The 17,976-nt window shown below is 39.7% G+C and overlaps 1 protein-coding gene and 1 pseudogene across 1 annotated transcript; both read right to left on the bottom strand.

Moving 5' to 3' along the window:
- Positions 1–10,613: 10,613 nt before the first annotated feature.
- LOC115744101 lies at positions 10,614–11,998 on the bottom strand (annotated as a pseudogene).
- Positions 11,999–14,308: 2,310 nt separating this feature from the next.
- LOC115744029 (monooxygenase 2-like) lies at positions 14,309–16,350 on the bottom strand. The gene is made up of 5 exons (XM_048272577.1): positions 16,139–16,350; positions 15,863–15,925; positions 15,236–15,413; positions 14,931–15,159; positions 14,309–14,829 (listed from the first exon to the last, which is right to left on the bottom strand). Exons 1-5 carry the CDS (start codon positions 16,348–16,350, stop codon positions 14,309–14,311), a joined length of 1,203 nt encoding a protein of 400 aa, XP_048128534.1.
- Between the last annotated feature and the right edge of the window lie 1,626 nt (positions 16,351–17,976).

The raw sequence follows: 17,976 nt of genomic DNA, 5'->3' as shown, positions 1-17,976 counted from the left end.
ATCACCAATCCTTGGTCCTCCGTCAAATATCTCTTTCTAACGCTCTTGCTCTCTAAAACCTTTAGTCATTTTCGTTTATTCCTTTCTGCTTACAACGATTTAATCGCTTTCTAGATATCACAATGGAGAACAACAACAATAACCGACTCCGATCATCCCAAGTCAATCTAGACTTCATCGTGCAATAAACATGGGACTCTGTCTAGTGAGTTCCTCAATAGCAATGTAAATGTGTTGGCTTTGCCCCAGCAACAAGTCGAATTCAAATGATGAGACTGAATGACCCGACAATTGGGAGGAATTGCAGGGGTGGACCCCGCAAGCTAGTCCTCACCAGGACTCCGATAAAACAACTATCCTCGGAGGAAACCCCGAAGCAACTACAGCGTCGACTAGGGAGGGAAGATATCCGATGTCTGGAGGACATTTTTGTTGGGAAAAACAACGGATAGATTTCCCTCTTTGACTAAACCTATGAGAAATTGAATCGAGCACAACCAATGGAAATATACGAACCGAAAAGAAAAATGACACTCATAAATTTTTACGTGGAAAACTCCTTCAATACGAAGGATAAAAACCACGAGAACGTTCATAGAGTCCACCCGAATCTCCACTATTGATAGTTTAGGTACAAACCTAGTTGAATTTAGCAACAATGAAATCCCAAAAACTATAAGTGAAGATCAAGCATCAACATCATCTTTAACGAGAGAAACGGATGAAAAACACCCCCAAAAACGCAGTTCGAAGTCACCCATGAAAACCCGCAGTAGACACCTTCAAATCACGATCCAACCGACCAGAATCAAGATCAATATGTCCTGAAGCCGTTGACAAAATTTGAGCCCAATCAGACCACGGATGAACCACCGATCGTTGAGTTAATGCTGCTGGACAGATTTGTTTTTCAGAAAACTGCTACTGTCCCACGTCTGTCTTCTGCTCTCTTTTACGTTCTTGTTGCTGCGTTTTTTCTCACGTTCTTTTGTTGCTACGTTACCCTAAATGTAGCAGACCATTTCCAACAAAACAAATGGGCTGGACCAATTAATAGAAAAATAAAGAAGGTCCAACAAATCTCCCCCTCCAGCCCATTGAGGGAGATTTCGAAACAGAAGAACTCAACAGAAATCCATGCTGGCCTGGTGCCGACAAAACTCATACTTCTCTCTCGTGAGAGCCTTTGTCATCATATCTGAAGCATTATCTTCTGTGTGTACTTTCTCAAGTTCCAACCCTTTGGATTCCAAAGTTTCTTGTATTTAGTGTTACCTCATATCAATGTGCTTTGACCTGGCATGAAAAATGGAATTCTTTGTAAGATGTATAGAACTTTGATTATCACAAAGTAAAACATACCTTTCTTGAGTGAAACCAAGTTCCTGTGTGAACTCTTTCATCCAAAGCAATCCTTGCATGTTTCGGTTGCTGCGATGAATTCTGCCTTTGTCGTCGACAAGGCAATACATTTTTGTAACCTTGATTGCCAAGCCACGGTTCCCCTTGAAAAAGTAATCAAATAACCTGAAGTGGATTTCCATGTGTCAATATCCCCTGCCATGTCTGAATTAGTATAACCTACAAGAATCGGCTTCTCACTCCCAAATGAAAGTCTTAAACTAGAAGTGTCTCGAAGATATCTTAGGATCCACTTCAATGCATTCCAATGCTCTCTACTTGGATTTGACATAAAACGGCTAACCACTCCAACTGCGTGAGCTATATCCGGCCTTGTACAGACCATTGCATGCATTAAACTACCAACTGCAGAGGCATACGGAACTTTTTCCATATCTTTCAGATCTTTCTTACTAGATGGACATTGTTTATGACTAAGCTTAAAGTGTGTAGCAAGATGCGTACTTACCGCTTTAGGTTTATCCATTTTGAACCTTTGAAGTACTTTCTCTATGTACTTCTCTTGAGATAACCATAGCCTCTTCGCCTATCTATCACGAGTGATTCTCATACCAAGAATTTGCTTAGCCGGCCCCAAGTCTTTCATCAAAAAAGACTTGCTCAAATCTCGCTTTAACTTGTCAATCCTTGAAGTGTTCTGACCAACTATGAGCATGTCATCCATATAAAGCAATAAAATAACAAAGTCACCTTCGGAGAATTTCTGCACAAACACACAATGATCAGAAGTAGTCTTCTTATAGGCTTGCTCCCCCATAAAAGACTTGAATTTTCTATACCATTGCCTTAGCGCTTGCTTTAAGCCATATAAACTTTTCTTCAGTTTGCAAACATAATTCTCTTTACCTTTTACTTGGAAACCCTCAGGCTGCTCCATGTATATATCTTCTTCCAAATCACCGTGAAGAAAAGCAGTCTTCACGTCCATTTGCTCAACCTCGAGATCAAGACTAGCTGCTAGACTCAAAACAACTCGAATTAAAGACATTTTCACAACTGGTGAGAAGATCTCATCATAGTCAACTCTTTTTTTCTGATTGAAGCCTTTAACAACCAATCGGGCTTTATATTGAGGACGCGAAGTTGTCTCATCTTGCTTCAATCTATAAACCCATCGGTTCTTCAAAGCTCTTTTGCCATTAGGTAATGCCACCAACTCAAAAGTATGATTGTCATGCAGCGACTTCATCTCATCATGCATTGCATCAAACCATTCTTTCTTATTCTTATCTTATACTGTTTCTTCAAAAGTTTCAGGTTCACCCGCATCTATCAATAGAACATACTCACTAGAAGAGTATCTAGTAGATGGGGTGCGGTCTCCGGTAGACCTCCTCAAAGCAGTGGTTAGTGGAGCTAATGACACAATCTCTTGAGCATCAATGTCATCTCGAATGCTTCGATCACCCCGAGTCCGATCTTGAACTTGCCGATCATTCTAAGTTTGACCCCGAACCCGCCGATCTAGAGTCCGACCTTGAACACCATCTTCAACTTGATCATGCAACTGGTCTTGCAACTCAAAAGGTGGGGTTGAACTAGTATCAACCGACATATCAGAATCACAGGAATCTGTCTTCCTCATCTTCTCAATATCCCAAATTGTCTCATTTTCAACGAATACCACATCTCGACTTTTGACAATTTTCTTTGCAATTGGATCATAAAGTCTGTAAGCAAACTCATCATAACCATAACCAAGAAAGATACACTCTCGTGTCTTGACATCTAACTTGGACCTCTCGTCTTTAGGAACATGAACAAAAACTTCGCAGCCAAGCACCTTTAGATAGTCACATGAAATATCCTTTCTGAACCAAACTTTATCCGGAACATCACCATCCAAAGTAACGGTGGGAGAAATGTTGATAATATGTACCACTGTACTCAAAGTCTCACCCCAAAAGGATTTTGGCAATTTTGCATCCGAAATCAAACATCTAACTCTCTCAATCAATGTTCTGTTCATTCTTTCTGCCACGCCATTTAACCGAGGCGTTTTAGGAGGTGTCTTCCGAAGTCGAATCCCCTGTTTCCTGCAATATTCATCAAATGGTCCGATGTATTCAGCATCGTTATCCGAACGAATGCATTTCAACTTTTTTCCAGTTTGCCTTTCAATTGAAACTTGAAACTGCTTGAATGCACCTAACACTTGATCTTTCACCTTCAAAAAATAAACCCATAATTTTCTTGAATGGTCATCAATGAAGGTTACAAAGTAGGCTGCACCACCAAGTGTTAGTGGTTTTATTGAACCACAAACACTCGAATGCACCAGTTCTAGCAGCTCTGATTTTCTCGAAGGCGGATGACTCTTGAAAGAAACTCTTCGTTGTTTTCCTCCTAAACAATGTGCATACTTCTCAAGTCTCGCACACTTCACTCCAGAGAGTAATCCCTTTTTAGCCAACAAACCAATACCTTTCTCACTTATGTGACTAAGCCTCTTGTGCCATAATGCGGTTGCATTTTCATCTTCCACAACATTACACATGTCTTTCGAAATCTTGGCCCGAAACAAATACAAGGAAGATTGCTTCATGCCTCTAGCCACAACTAATGAGCCGCTGGTGAGTTTCCACCGTCCATTATCAAAAGTACTGCAAAATCCTGCATCATCGAGTTTACCGGTCGAAATTAGATTCAAACAAATATCCCGAACATGCCTAACATCTTTCAGAATTAGTTTTGCTCCATTATTAGTCTCCAAGCACACATCTCCTATACCCATAATCGTAGCCAAACCGTCATTCCCCATTCTTAAGGTGCCAAAATTTCCTGACTTGTAGGATGTAAAGAACTCATTCCTAGAGGTGATATGAAGAGAAGCTCCACTATCAATAACCCAGTTTGAATCATCACAGACAAAATTAATATTGTCATCATAGCAAACAATGACAAGTTCATTAGTAGCGTTTGCCACCCAATCATCACTACTGTTATCTCTTTTCTCATTGTTCTCATTGCAATTTTTCTTCTCATTCCTTTTCTCATTTTTCAGCTGAAAACAAATTTTCTTAATATGACTCATCTTACCGCAGTGATGACACTCAATAGTTTTTTTTCCATGATCTTGACTTGCTTCGGCTCTTATATCTACCTTTTGGACCTCTACTCTGACTTCCGCCCTTGTTTTCAACAACTAAAGCTTCCAAATGAGAGGAAGAACCATGCGTTTTTCTTCTCATCTCCTCATTCGTAACACCACTTTTTGCAAAATCCATAGTAACAATACCATCAGGTGCAACATTTATCAAAGACATACGAAATGTCTCCCATGATTCGGGTATGGTACACAACAGCCAAAGTCCTTGCACTTCATCATCAAACTTAATATTCATGGCGAAAAGTTGATCTATCACTCCCCGAAACTCATTCAAACGGTCCGATATAGATTGGCCATCTTTATAGTGTAACTCCATAAATTTTTTAATCAAAAATATTTTGTTGTTGCCGATCTTTCGTGCATATAATGACTCTAGCTTATTCCACAAAGTTCTAGCATGTGATTCTTTGCTAATGTGATTCAAAACATTATCATCGACAAATTGTCGAATAAACCCACACACAATTTTGTGCTCAAGATTCCAATCAGCATCAGTCATATTATCGGGTTTAGCATAAGCAAAAACCGGTAAATGACAGCACTTCACATATAGAAGATCTTCCATTTTTCCTCTCCACACATGATAATTCTTTCCATTCAAACTAACCATCCCGGTCATATTCGCTTCCATCGTTCAGTCCAAGAACTTAGCTCTGATACCACTATGTTGGGAAAAACAGCGGATAGATTTCCCTCTTTGACTAAACTTGTGAGAAATTGAATCGAGTACAACCAATGGAAATATACGAACCGAAAAGAAAAATGACACCAGAAATTTTTACGTGGAAAACTCCTTCAATACGAAGGATAAAAACCACGAGACCGTTCACGGAGTCCACCCGAATCTCCACTATTGATAGTTTAGGTACAAACCTAGCTGAATTTAGCAACAATGAAATCCTAAAAACTATAAGTGAAGATCAAGCATCAACATCACCTTTAACGAGAGAAACGGATGAAAAACACCCCCAAAAACGCAGTTCAAAGTCACCCATGAAAAGCCGCAGTAGACACCTTCAAATCACGACCCAACCGTCCAGAGTCAAGGTAAATATGTCCTGAAGACATTGACAAAAATTCAGCCTGATCGGACCACGGATGAACCGGCTATCGTCGAGTTGATCGTTGCTGGACAGATTTGTTTTCCAGAAAACTGCTGCTGTCCCACATCTGTCTTATGCTCTCTTTTACGTTCTTGTTGCTGTGTTTTTTCTCACGTTCTTTTGCTGCTACGTTACCCTAGATGTAGCAGACCCTTTCCAACAAAACAAATGGGCCTGAACCAATTAATAGAAAAATAAACAAGGCCCAACAATTTTTCCGGCGCAAGATCCGTACCAATGGTGGCAAGAAGGCCATCGGCTTGGTAAGAGTTTCTGAATTATCCGGAAAATCATCTAAGTGGGACGAACCACTTGAGAAGGCACTAAACAATATATAATATAGAGATGTCCAGAGACGAGGGGAACTCTTCTAGTACAACGCTGCATATCGAAAGCCCGTTCAAATAGGGGTGTCAATATCGAACAATATACCGAAACCGAAACATGAACCGACCCCATATGTTTGGGTATTTTAGGTTCGGGTCTTGTTCGAGTTGAATAATCATTTAAAATTGTGGAGTATATAAAGATTTCGGGTCGGGTCGGTTTGTGTTTCAATTCGGGCATAACCTGGCAAATTTAGAAAATTGATTCGGCAAATGGAAAGTGTAAAATACACTTATTTTTTTGTTATTAAAAGGAAAATTAATGATAAGATTAAGCATTCCATTCCAATATTGAACTAGAGAGCATTGTTTGCATTGAAGATTATTGTTATAATCATTGGGATTCCCCGCATTCATAAATATTTCTCTTAGACATGTTATGGTCATTACAAAACAAGCTGAAACTCGATCCAGGTAAAGAGCATTGAAGCACTTTCAAATGGATTTTGAGGTATCTTACGTACACTTCCAAATTCTGCTTGTGCTATAATGGAAAACCCGAGTTGAGCGGCTATTCGGATTCTGATTATGCCGGTGACACCGATTCTTGAAAGTCCACATCGGGTTATATGATGACCTTTGCGGGGGGAGCAGTTTCATGGCAATCAAGATTGCAAAAATGTGTTACTTTGTCTACGACCGAGGCGGAGTATATCGCTATCTTCGAAGGAGGCAAGGAACTCTTGTGGATGCAGAAATTCCTACAAGAGTTGGGCTTGAATCAAGAGAAGTTTGTTCTATACTGTGATAGCATGAGTGTTGTCTATCTTAGCAAGAATCTAGTGTTGCATTCAAGATTGAAGAACATTGATGTGAAGTATCATTGGGTTCGAGAGGAATTAGAAGAAAAAACTTTTTCCACTTGGGAAAGTCTATACCGACGATAATGGATCCGATATGATGACCAAAGCCTTGTCCATGATGAAACTTGACTCTTGTAGAAGTAAAGCGGGCATGATGGAACTCCCCACATGAGACAGAGGGGGAGATTTGTTTGTGGGACTGCCTATGTGGGGTTCACGTAGCCCAAAAAAGGAAAATCGAAAAAAAAAAAAAACAAAAAGAGAAGAAAAGTCAAAACTGAAACAAAAAGACAAAAAGCAAGGAAAAAGTAAGAAGAAAGAAAAGAAAAGAGGTGGGCCGTCTTCGTGACCGGGGTAGCCGAGAGTGAGAAAAGAGGGGGGGAGGGGGAAGAGAGAGTCTTCTCGGTGAGGTGCGTACAGAGAAAGAAGAGCAAGAAGAAAAAGGCGCAGCCATTTTGCGGTCTTGATTCAAAGGCCAAACGTTGACGGAATATTTGTGAGGCCGAGATCTAGGAGTTGATCTATTTCGTTTGTTGAGATTCATCTCCGAATTCTCCTATTGTGGTTAGGATTTTCTTGCTCCATTTTGTATTATTTTATCTTTGTGGTGAGGAAATGCTCTCGTAAGCTTGATGTTGATTCTCTAGTATGTGACTAGTGAGAAACACTTTATATGCATACTATTCTTGGTGATTAGAGGAAGCTTTTAGATCGTCCGTGGTTTTTCCCGTTATAGGTTTTCCACGTAAATCTTGATGCGTTGTCTCTTTATTATTCCGCTATCATATTTACATATTGCGAGTTTGTTTTTGCTGGACATATATATATATATATCGTTGGTTGTTGTTTGAGTTAAGTTGATTGTGATCGGTTTAATCTCGAGGTGAGATTTTGACTGTGGATTGGTTTCCCGACAAGAAGAGACTTTTAACCTAGTGGGTTAGAGATGGGTTCTAAACTGAAAACATTTAGACCCATTTATTTAAGCTTTAAATTTTAAACCCCATCAAGAGTGGGCTTGCCGAATCTAAAGTGACATCCCACCAAAAAAAAAAAAAATCTAAAGTGACCCATATATGATCCATTTATTTTTTAATTGGGTCATATATGGGTTTTAGACCCATCTTGACATGTCTATCCTTATCCCAAAAGGTAGCTAAAATATGAGATTTTTCTTCATACTTATAAACCGACCACCAAATCCCGCAACGGCCGTTGTGAGATAACCCAACACACTTTATGAGTGTTAGTAAACTTAAAAACCTCGCATCCTATGACCAAATGGGGGGAGAGGAGCGGTTAATACATGAAATTATTCATAATTCCACTCGAATCACGGGAGCACATGATAGGGCAAGCAATGTCCACTTTTATTTTCATGTATTTCTGTTGACACCTAAATTTTAATTTTAATTTATCATTTCATAAAAATGAGAATTAGTAATGATTCTCACAAAAATAATTTTATCATGCATAGCACATTTATTTTCTGTCGGTCAAAAGCATGTTATGGCATTTATGGTCGGATGTCGGGTCAATTGAGCTTAATTTGATAGGCGTCTGGACCATACTAGTTTGAAAATTTAGAATGAGGCCCATAGGGGATGCCAAATTTTTCATCATAATTTTAGACTTAAAACAGCCCGTTTGAGCTCTTAAAATTGTAAAAATGCCTAAATTAATTATCCATTTGATTAGTTAAGGTCCAATTGGGTCCGGAATGACAAAATGAGCCCACAAAAGCCTAGGATTTTGGTCCAACCTGTGGGTGTCCTCATTTGGACGAAAATTCTACCTATTTTTAATAAATAGGACTCCTCAAAAGTCAAAATTTTCAATCCGACGATCGATATCTAATAAGAGTTTTTGAATCGAACAGTTGTCGGTAAACCGTACGCTTGCGTGCAACCCTTTGTTCTATAAATACATAGTTATGCCTAGGGTTTAAGGGGGTCAGCAAAATTTTTCTGCTCAAACATCTTATTCACGTAAAATAGAGAGCTAGAGAGGTTCACCGAGGCCATCCATCTAAGTCTCGGAAATTGCCAACACGCCGCCCGTATTCCAGTCCATTGTGGAGGTGTTGCCCAACTTGCTTCTTGTCACGAATCGGCTCAATTTTTGCCCGACGAATCAAGGTAACTCTCGCGCACTTTTAGGGTTGAAATAAGCATGTTTTCTGAGTGATTTGTTTGCTGTTTTAATGTTGTTTCTGTTACTATGGCATGCCGTTTGGTTTGAAAATATTCGCTTTCGCATGCTCTATGATAACTAATTCATGCAGGAATTTGCGGGAGCTAAAAGGCGAGTCTTTGATTGTTTTTAGCTGCTGTTCTACACATGATTCATGCTATTTTTTTACGTTGTTTCCATGTGCACACTTGATCCAAGACTTAAAAAAAAAAAAAAACATGCCTGCTTTCGTTGTTTTCATGATCACTAATCCGTCACGTTTTTGATAGAATTGAAACTGCTGCTTTGTGTCGTTGGCATGCATTGTTTGCACGTTTTTTTAGTTGTTTTGCGTGTTCCATGTCCTCTAGAAGGAGCTCAAACGTTTTGTTATGTTATTCTGCATAGATTCAGTCGGATTGCTTTGACATTGTTCATCAAATTCGTGCAAATTGCCATGCTTGGGCTGGAAATTGTTTGTTTGATTTGAATGTTTGTGGACGAGGTGAATTTTCGGATATCTGTTTGTTTGGATTGATAGATGCCGAATTGAAGTATATCCCTTGTTTTTGGATTTGTCCCTAATTTGATTTGGAAAATTCGAAAATTCGAAAAATAAAATCTTGCAGAATATCTTGCAAAATAAGATCACACTGGATTTTGTGGCAATCATATCTTGCAGAATATTGATTTTCGGGATGTTCAGATAATTCAAGATTCAATCGGATTTTTTTGGAGATATTTAATGCATCTTTAAAATTTGGGAAGTTATCTAATATGTTTTGAAAATTTCAGAAGATAAGTTTTCTCATTTTAAAAGATATCATTCCTACGTGGATAGGAGCTTATCTCCTTGAAAATTTCGAAATCTTGTAGGGATTTTCGAAAATTCAATAAATATTTGCACATCTTTAAATAAAACTGCCCATAATATATGCTCCCTTGTGCTTGACCCTTCGGAATATTAAATTGCAAGCCTTAACCATGATTTTATGGGATGGGACGACAATTTAGTATAAGATTTCATATTCCGCCTTTTGGCGAGAAGGGATGATGACATCTTATACCATTATCTGCTTATTAACTCGAATCCTCGAGAATGTAGCGGATAAAATCTCGCTCTAGCCTAGATCTTCGGGAATGAGAAGATTTATTGAAAAATTCGGAAATTAAGGTATATTATGGGCATTTTTGTTTAACTTTGTTCAAATTCAAGCTTAAAAGAAATTTGAAAAAACAAAAAAATAATAAAAGGGAAAATGAAAAAAAAAAAAAACATTCAATTTGCATCATCAATCAAGAAAAGACATTTTCATGAAATCCGGTACCGAAAGGGTGTTAATTAAAAATTAACATAATCAAGTCCCCGAACCCTAAATCTCTAGTTAGCAGAAAATAAAGTATTCTCCCGTACTTTATTTAGGTTTCTAATCTACCTACCAAAAAAGATTAGTGGCGGCTCCTACAAAAGAAAAAAAAAAAATCAAACCTAAGTTGCGAATTGGTAGGGCTTGGGAGAGTCCGTATTAGGTTAGTTAATTCATCTGATTAACCTAATAATCCATTAACCTAAATTAAATTTTAGGCCGCGACAATTTCATGTTGGAGCCAGTAACTCTCAAGGATAGAAACGTAATGGCAAACGCGGTTCGGCAGAAGCGACAAGTGGATTAGCGAGAGACATATCCTCAAAGGACTGATCGAGGTTGATGCTAGTGACATTAGGCGGTGCTTTCCAATGAAACCCTTGGACCATCCTTGCGAGAAGCATGACCGTCATCGCAGTCCCGAGCACAGGGGCCACACAGCCGCGCCGCCCAGTGCTGAAGGAAATGAAGTGCAAGTCCAGCTCAATAGCACGTGGCTTCCCTTCGGAAAGAAGTACCCGGCGACGACGGCATCGGACATGGCTATGTGCGGAGGGATGAAAGGTGCGATTGGATGGAGCCTGTAAGCTTCTCGAATGCATGCTTTGATATAATTAAGATTTGGGATGTCACATTCTTGGACCAGTCTCTCTTTACCAACGACCCTGTCTAATTCATCCGTTGCTCTCTTGAGGATTTCGGGTTGGTTTATCATCTCGGCCATGGCCCATTCAACTGCGTTTGAGGGATTATCAACAGTTGCGAACATCAATTCCTGCAAAATATAGATTTTTAATTCGCTATGTTCTTGAACTGCATCTATTTTCTTATTACTCATATCACCATAGAAGCAAGTATATGCAGGTTTGCATCTTACAGTTACTTGTGTTTTGATTTCTTCAGGTGTTAGTAATGGCTTTCCGTCTGCATCTTTGAGCGTAACCAGAACATCAAGCAAGTCGTGAGGCTCATCGCCGGTGGATTCATCATCCGAATCGCCGAACCTCCTCCATTTTTTGATCCTCGAGTCAATAATGGGGTCATGATAGTTGTTAACAGTCCCGATAGCCTCCTTAACAAACTTCTCATGACCATCTAAATCAAGCCCTGCCAGGCAAGGAAAATAGTCAGATATTCAAAATGCGTATGAATACTTAAGTATTGTAAATATCGCCTCGATGTGTTCTTCCTCGGCAATGGTCGGTCCGCCGTCCGCCTTTTCCTCTCTGAACCATCTTTTACTAAACATTAATTTCCAGATCACGTTTCCAGTATATTGTCTGGTGGCGGTCCTCCCATTTACAGTTTTGCTGGAGCTTTTGCTTCGATTGTAGATGTATTTCTCCAGGTTGTCCGCTTCCTCGGTTCTTCTATCCTTGAGCCAATGATGTCTTGCGGGCAAAATTATCTCTGAAGCTGAAACTCTCCTCATTTTCTTCGATTGAGTGCCATAAGGAGTTAGAATTGTTGTGAGATACCCGCCACTGTACGTTCGCGTCGCCATCGAAGGAGGCCTAGATGAAAATGTCGCGTCGTGCTTCGTGAGGAATTCTCTGGCGATCTCAGGGCATGTCACGGCAATGACGTGAACATTGCCCAGCCGGATACATGCAATGTCGGTGTCCATCTCCTTCATGACGCAATGTGTACAAGGAAAAGGATCAGAACTATAAAGAATAGGGCTACAGAAGTGGTGGATATCATTTTTGTTTGCTTTGGATAGCTTAGGAGGGGTAATCACCCATTAATAAGCAAGTAAAGGTGCTGCCCACATGGGCAAAGGATTTTCAAATTCTTCTTTCAATTTTAGGTTGGCCAAACTTTCAATTTAGATGGACAAGTTATTTATTTTCTTCCTTGGACATGTCTCTCATGGTCTTAGGTTATTGTTTAGTTTCTAGATTAACTGGGATTCACTCTCCTAACAAACCTTGTAACGTTTCCTCGGGCAAGCAGTTCCGAAAACTTGCCTGCTTTGTAGGGCAACGTATATGCAATTCAGCCGGCATAATCTAGAGGCTCTAGAACTCGTAGTTGACACATATTTAATGGTGGTGCGTCATAAATGGGTTGCTTAGGTTTTATTTTATCTTATTTTATTATGTATATATTTTCTTTCTTTTCTTATTTTTTCTCTTTTCCTCCTACCTCCGCTTACCTACCGCTGCGACGACCACCGACGAGCCTCGAGATTGCCAACCGGGATCCGGTGAGCCCCAAGCTTGTACTCACCTAGATCGGTGGAACACGAGGTTCGCCAAGATCCGGTGAGCCTCGAGCTCGCCGGGATGTGGTTTCTATCCGGGTTGCCGACCATTGCCGAAGCCCCGCAATCGGCGGTTAAAGGAGCGAGGACGAAGGAGGAAGGATGAAGAAAAAAAAGAGAAAAGAGAAAAGAGAAAAGAATATAAAATAAAATAAAAAATAATAAAAAATAAAAAATGCCTTTTAAAATATTAAGAAAATTTTAAAAAAAAATTCGCTAAATTTGTATTGCATAAAAGTGTTTTAGCAATATCATTTTTTGTGAAATTATAAAAAAACAACTATTGTATGATTTGGTTAAATATAAAAATATTTAAGAAATACAGGTTAGGTCGGGTATGTGTCATTAAATTTGTGCTGCATGATAATGGGTCAAAACGGGTTAAATAGGTCAATATGGATCGGACCATATTCAACTCGACCCACCCTTTTGACACCTCTAGCCGAATCCAAAGAATAGAAATGACAAAACTTTCGAGAATCTTTAATCTGGGTTGATTTAAAAGGTGGACCAGCACTCGTATGCCTGTGAACTAATGTACAAAGAAGAGAAATTTCTTCGCAAAATTTGCCGGAGAGGATTCTCCGTTCCCGTTGGAGGAAACACCCATGGTTGGTGGGCTACAAGGACTCGTTCGCTTATGTACAACCAACTCAAGTAAATATGTATGCGAGTGATGCTCACGTTCGTAGTCTCCCAATTCAAAGATCAGTCCGAGGAAATTAGATGGAGAAAAATACGGCGCGAACGTAGCGCTGGTGATTTCCGAGAATCTATGTAACTCGATAATGAGAAAACCAATTGGATAAAGTTTCCTCCTATCAGACATGGATTTATAACATAATCGACGGAACCAAGATCGGATGCTAGGATCTTCAAGAGAGACCACCAAAGAATCAACAAAAACTACATCGTTACTCAATTGACTTTACATTACACTTCTAGAAACGAGTAATTGTACCCGACCAATATTTATATAAAAATAAATAATCTAATATGGAAATTACCTATCTTAACAAAACCGAATATCAAATAATATATCTAATATCTAATAATATCTCTACTATCCATAAATATGCTTCATTAGTTCGATATATTAGAATTTCAAGATCCTCGTTGCTTTCTTTTGTTTTATTTTTGGAGCATTTGAGAATGAGAGCATTCCAAATCTTTTCCATTTTAGAAATGTTGTTACGAGATTATCATTTTTGTTTCATTTTCTAGATTGAACTTCCTACTATGGCGAACTCAAATATATCTTTAATGATGTTGATGAGAACAAGTCATGTAGACATTGTTTTGACGTTAGTTGATTAGGAAATATCGTAGAATGTATAATTCATTCTAGATAATTCAAATGGTCACCACTTGTGTGGTTCCTTCAAGATCTCCTTTTGGAACAGGCCAGATTGTTACATAGGGACCGTTAATATATCTCATTTTTCCGCAATTCCACCTTTCATTTATAATGACATAATGTCAACAAACTTCATAATAACAATACTAAGCGCGAGAACGAAATTGCCTGTATGTATGGAACAAAAAAAAAAAAAAAAGAAATCAACATAAGTTCCCCTTCTAAGAATTTCATCTGTGTAAAGATGTTGGCACCCTAATACTTTCCCGGTCGGCTATCGCTGTTGTCAATTTTCGAGCGAACAGAGAGGGAACGAGGAGAAATTAGCAAAGTTTGCCGCAATCGTACCTACTCGCACTAAAGGCTTTTCCCAGTATAAAGTTATAGAATACGTCTCTTAGGAACCTCATCCACCAACTAGACCCATCCTGCGAGACCCAACCCGACAAAAACGATGCCGTGATCAACATCGCGGCCCTCCACCTCCTCTCCCTCGCGTACCTCTCGAGCGCGAACCCGACGCCACACGTCTCGAGTTTGCCTAGCTTGGAAATCGAGCTTCCGATGTGCCGAGCCAACACGACCGCGTCCTCGAGGGCAGAACACCCGCCTTGGCCCAAGTCCGGCGTCATGGGGTGCATGGCGTCTCCGGCCACCGTGATGTGCGCGCGGGTCAGGTTCCCAAGGATGACGTCCCACGGGTATCGGAAAATCAGCGGGGCCCACGTCAAGGCGGAAAGGTCGGACTGGCCGACAACGTCGAGGTACAGGGGAGGAAAGTCTTTGGCTAAGTTGTCAACAACATCTCTTAGCAGTAAACTTGGGTCAACTCCGATGTCCGCATCTGAAATGTAGATGTGACGATGACAGAAAAAAATGTTAGATAAAGGTTAAGTTGTTACTAGTTAAGCCTTTATAAGTCAAAGACAACAGGGGTACCAATACCTTTTGGAGGAGCTTTGCAAAGAAAGAACCAGTAGATCTCCTTATCATTGAGAGGAACAAAACCAGCCCTCTTCGAGACATCCACAAATTGCTGAAACTCGTGGTTCAACCCGTGGCCCTGCGGGTACACGGCGAGCCCGCGAATTGCGGACCGCCCCGAATCAACCGGCGAGTCGAGCCCTAACCAGCGGGCAATCCTAGAATGCACCCCGTCACATCCTATCACAACCTACAAAGCCTCAAATTTACTAGAAGATCCTCACTGAAAATCAGAAAGAGATCTTAAGTGTGAGAAGTTATGATACCTTAGACTTGATGATAGTTCCATCTTCAAGCGCGAGGATGCAAATGGATGAGCCTTGTTCCACTTGGGTTTCAATGGAAGTGAGCTTTGAAGAGAAGCGGATGGTATTCGACGGCAATTCCGCCGCCAAGACCTGTAATAAGACTTTACGGTTGACCGCTCTTTGTTCATCTCCACTCCTAAGAAATATTAACAAGGTGTTAATTTTCCAAATGTTCACATTACACGAGTGGACTTTAGGCTCTGTTTGTTTCGCGCAAAATGATAATCCTAAAAATGATCGCTTGTATTGCTTGACATAAGTAGTCAATGAAAAATATTTTCACTACTGATAACAATTTATATCTAAATATTTTCATGGATTATGGAAATATTGTTCATTCGTTCGTTTTTTACTTTGCAAGCGATATAAGAGATCATGTTTAAAAGGATATTTTCAAACTCATTTATTTTTCGCGAAACAAACGGAGCCTTAATTCTTTCATTGAACTACAATGATGTCATTATTTGCCTTGTATGCGTAAAAAAGAAACATTATTTACCATTGTCTTTTTATAATGATAAAACTAGACAAATGAAAAGTAGACGATGCATTGATCCAAATGAAGAAATGTGAGAGCTGCAGTACCCTTTGCTTGCACCATAACTCACTTCCTGGATGGCTTTGGTCTTCACATCGGTCACGTAACCCCTAATGCATGATCAAACAATTAATTACAAGAAATTTAATCGAACTATAATTAAAGACGTAAAAGGAACTTGAAGATAGGTTGGAATATGTTCGTAAAACCCTATTTTGAGACCACGAAATCGCGATTGCAGACATATATATTGACTAAATTTTTTGTATATCATAGCTGACATTTAGTTTTTGAGTTGAAGCATGAGAAAGGAAAAACCTTACTTGTAGAAAGGAGTGTAAATGGAGGTGAGCTTATGCGAAATCCCGAGCGCATCGAGCGCGTACCAGGCATTGGGGAAGAGGGTCAGGGCCGCGCCGGCGGCTCGCAGCCCCTCCGATCTCTCCAGCACCAATGCTCGTACCCCAACCTTCTTCAGGGCCACCGCCGTCGCTAGCCCCGCGATGCCTGCTCCAACGATCACAACGTCCTCCATTCGACTTCTTTTGTGGTGTTTTACTTCTTATCTGGGTGAAACTATGCTCTTGATCTATTTTTAGCTTTTTCGGGGTGACAATTGCAATTTCGTTTCTTTTTATAGCTATTCTGGAAGTTTTGTACGTCTAATGACGTGCTTGATTTGATTCCCCGTTTGACCAGTTACGTGAGCTGCAAGAATCAAAATCGTTCTGGTGTTTTAAAAACGAGCACATGACAAAATATCTCTTAGCACGACAATTAGACCGTGGTTAGTATCATATCTCAACAAGGAAAATTACTGAAAAAAAGTCTTAAACCTATTACAATTGTGCCAATTTAATCCATTTAGCATCCTGACGCTGACATAAATAATTTTTAATAATATTTTAATAATATTCAAATTTATAATTATTTTTAGAAAAATTATCGTTTTTTTTTTTGTTAAGGCCGGTAGGAGGTCGTCGGCAACTAGACAATGGCTCACAACTCTCGTCCAGTAGCCATTGGCTAGCCGGTGGCTCCTGCTTGCCCTAACCAACAAATAAGAAAAGAAAAGAAAATTATTTAAAAGATAATTAAAAAATTCAAAAAATATTATTAAAAGCTATCCGCGTTAGTGCCAACCGACCTAATAAACTGAATTGACTCAATTGTAAAGGGTTTATGATTCCATCGACAAAAAATTAAGAATTAATTGGCACAATTGCAATAGATTTAGGATTTTTTTGGGTAATTTTCCCGGTCACAACATATGGTTGAATTGGTGGACCGCCATTGAATATCTTTTAGAGAGAATACGATGAAGCAATGAAAGGAAAATGTGAAATCTCACATAGTTTGGACCTTCCGGATGGACCAACAATAGAGGCGACAAATTTAATTTATATGCCGGAAATACATGTGTGATTTGTGTGTGCATATATGCTTTCAACAACTAATAATCAACAAAACCATGTTAAATCAGTAAGACTTTGCCTCCATCTTTTTTACTTGTTGCAATTACCTTCCTCCTCTCTCTCTCTCTCTCTGTGACAAAAGGACATGATGGTTGCAAAATAAAACACGAAAAGAGTCGGACTGGTCCAGAATCTGTGCCCTTCAAAAGTCCTGCCTAAGGAGATAAGCGGACCTTGCATCTTTTTACGATAACTAGGCGAGTTTTATTGTTAGTATCATCTGTTCTGCGTCACGTATCCTCCCAATCGAACCATCAGAATCCATAGGCTTGGGATTAGGGCTTGACCCGACCCATGGGCCCCAATCTAATTTTTGGGCCTTACCACACAGGTCCAACATCAAAACACCCAAATGGCCTTTGACCCCCCCCTCCCATCCCGGCCCAAAAAGAAAAAGGACCAATGGCCGATCATTGGGATAAAAATGGCCCTCTATAATTGATCCGGTCGTCCTCTCAGTTTTCACCATTCCTCAATCCTCAATTACGTATCACTTCCTAGCTGCTCTTACTCTCTACAACCATTTGTCAGTTTCATTTGTTTCCTCTCTCTTTACAATGATTTAATCACGTTGTGAGTGGAGCAATGGTGAGCAACAACAACTACAATAACAAACATTCATGACTATGTCAAATCGATACGAACTTGACCATAAAATGGGCTTGGGACTTGTCCAGTGATTTCCA

Source organism: Rhodamnia argentea, chromosome 11, assembly GCF_020921035.1.
Source record: "Rhodamnia argentea isolate NSW1041297 chromosome 11, ASM2092103v1, whole genome shotgun sequence".
Classification (NCBI taxonomy): Eukaryota; Viridiplantae; Streptophyta; class Magnoliopsida; order Myrtales; family Myrtaceae; genus Rhodamnia; species Rhodamnia argentea.
The sequence above is the reverse complement of the archived record's forward strand: the minus strand, read 5'-3'. Positions and strand labels throughout refer to the sequence as shown.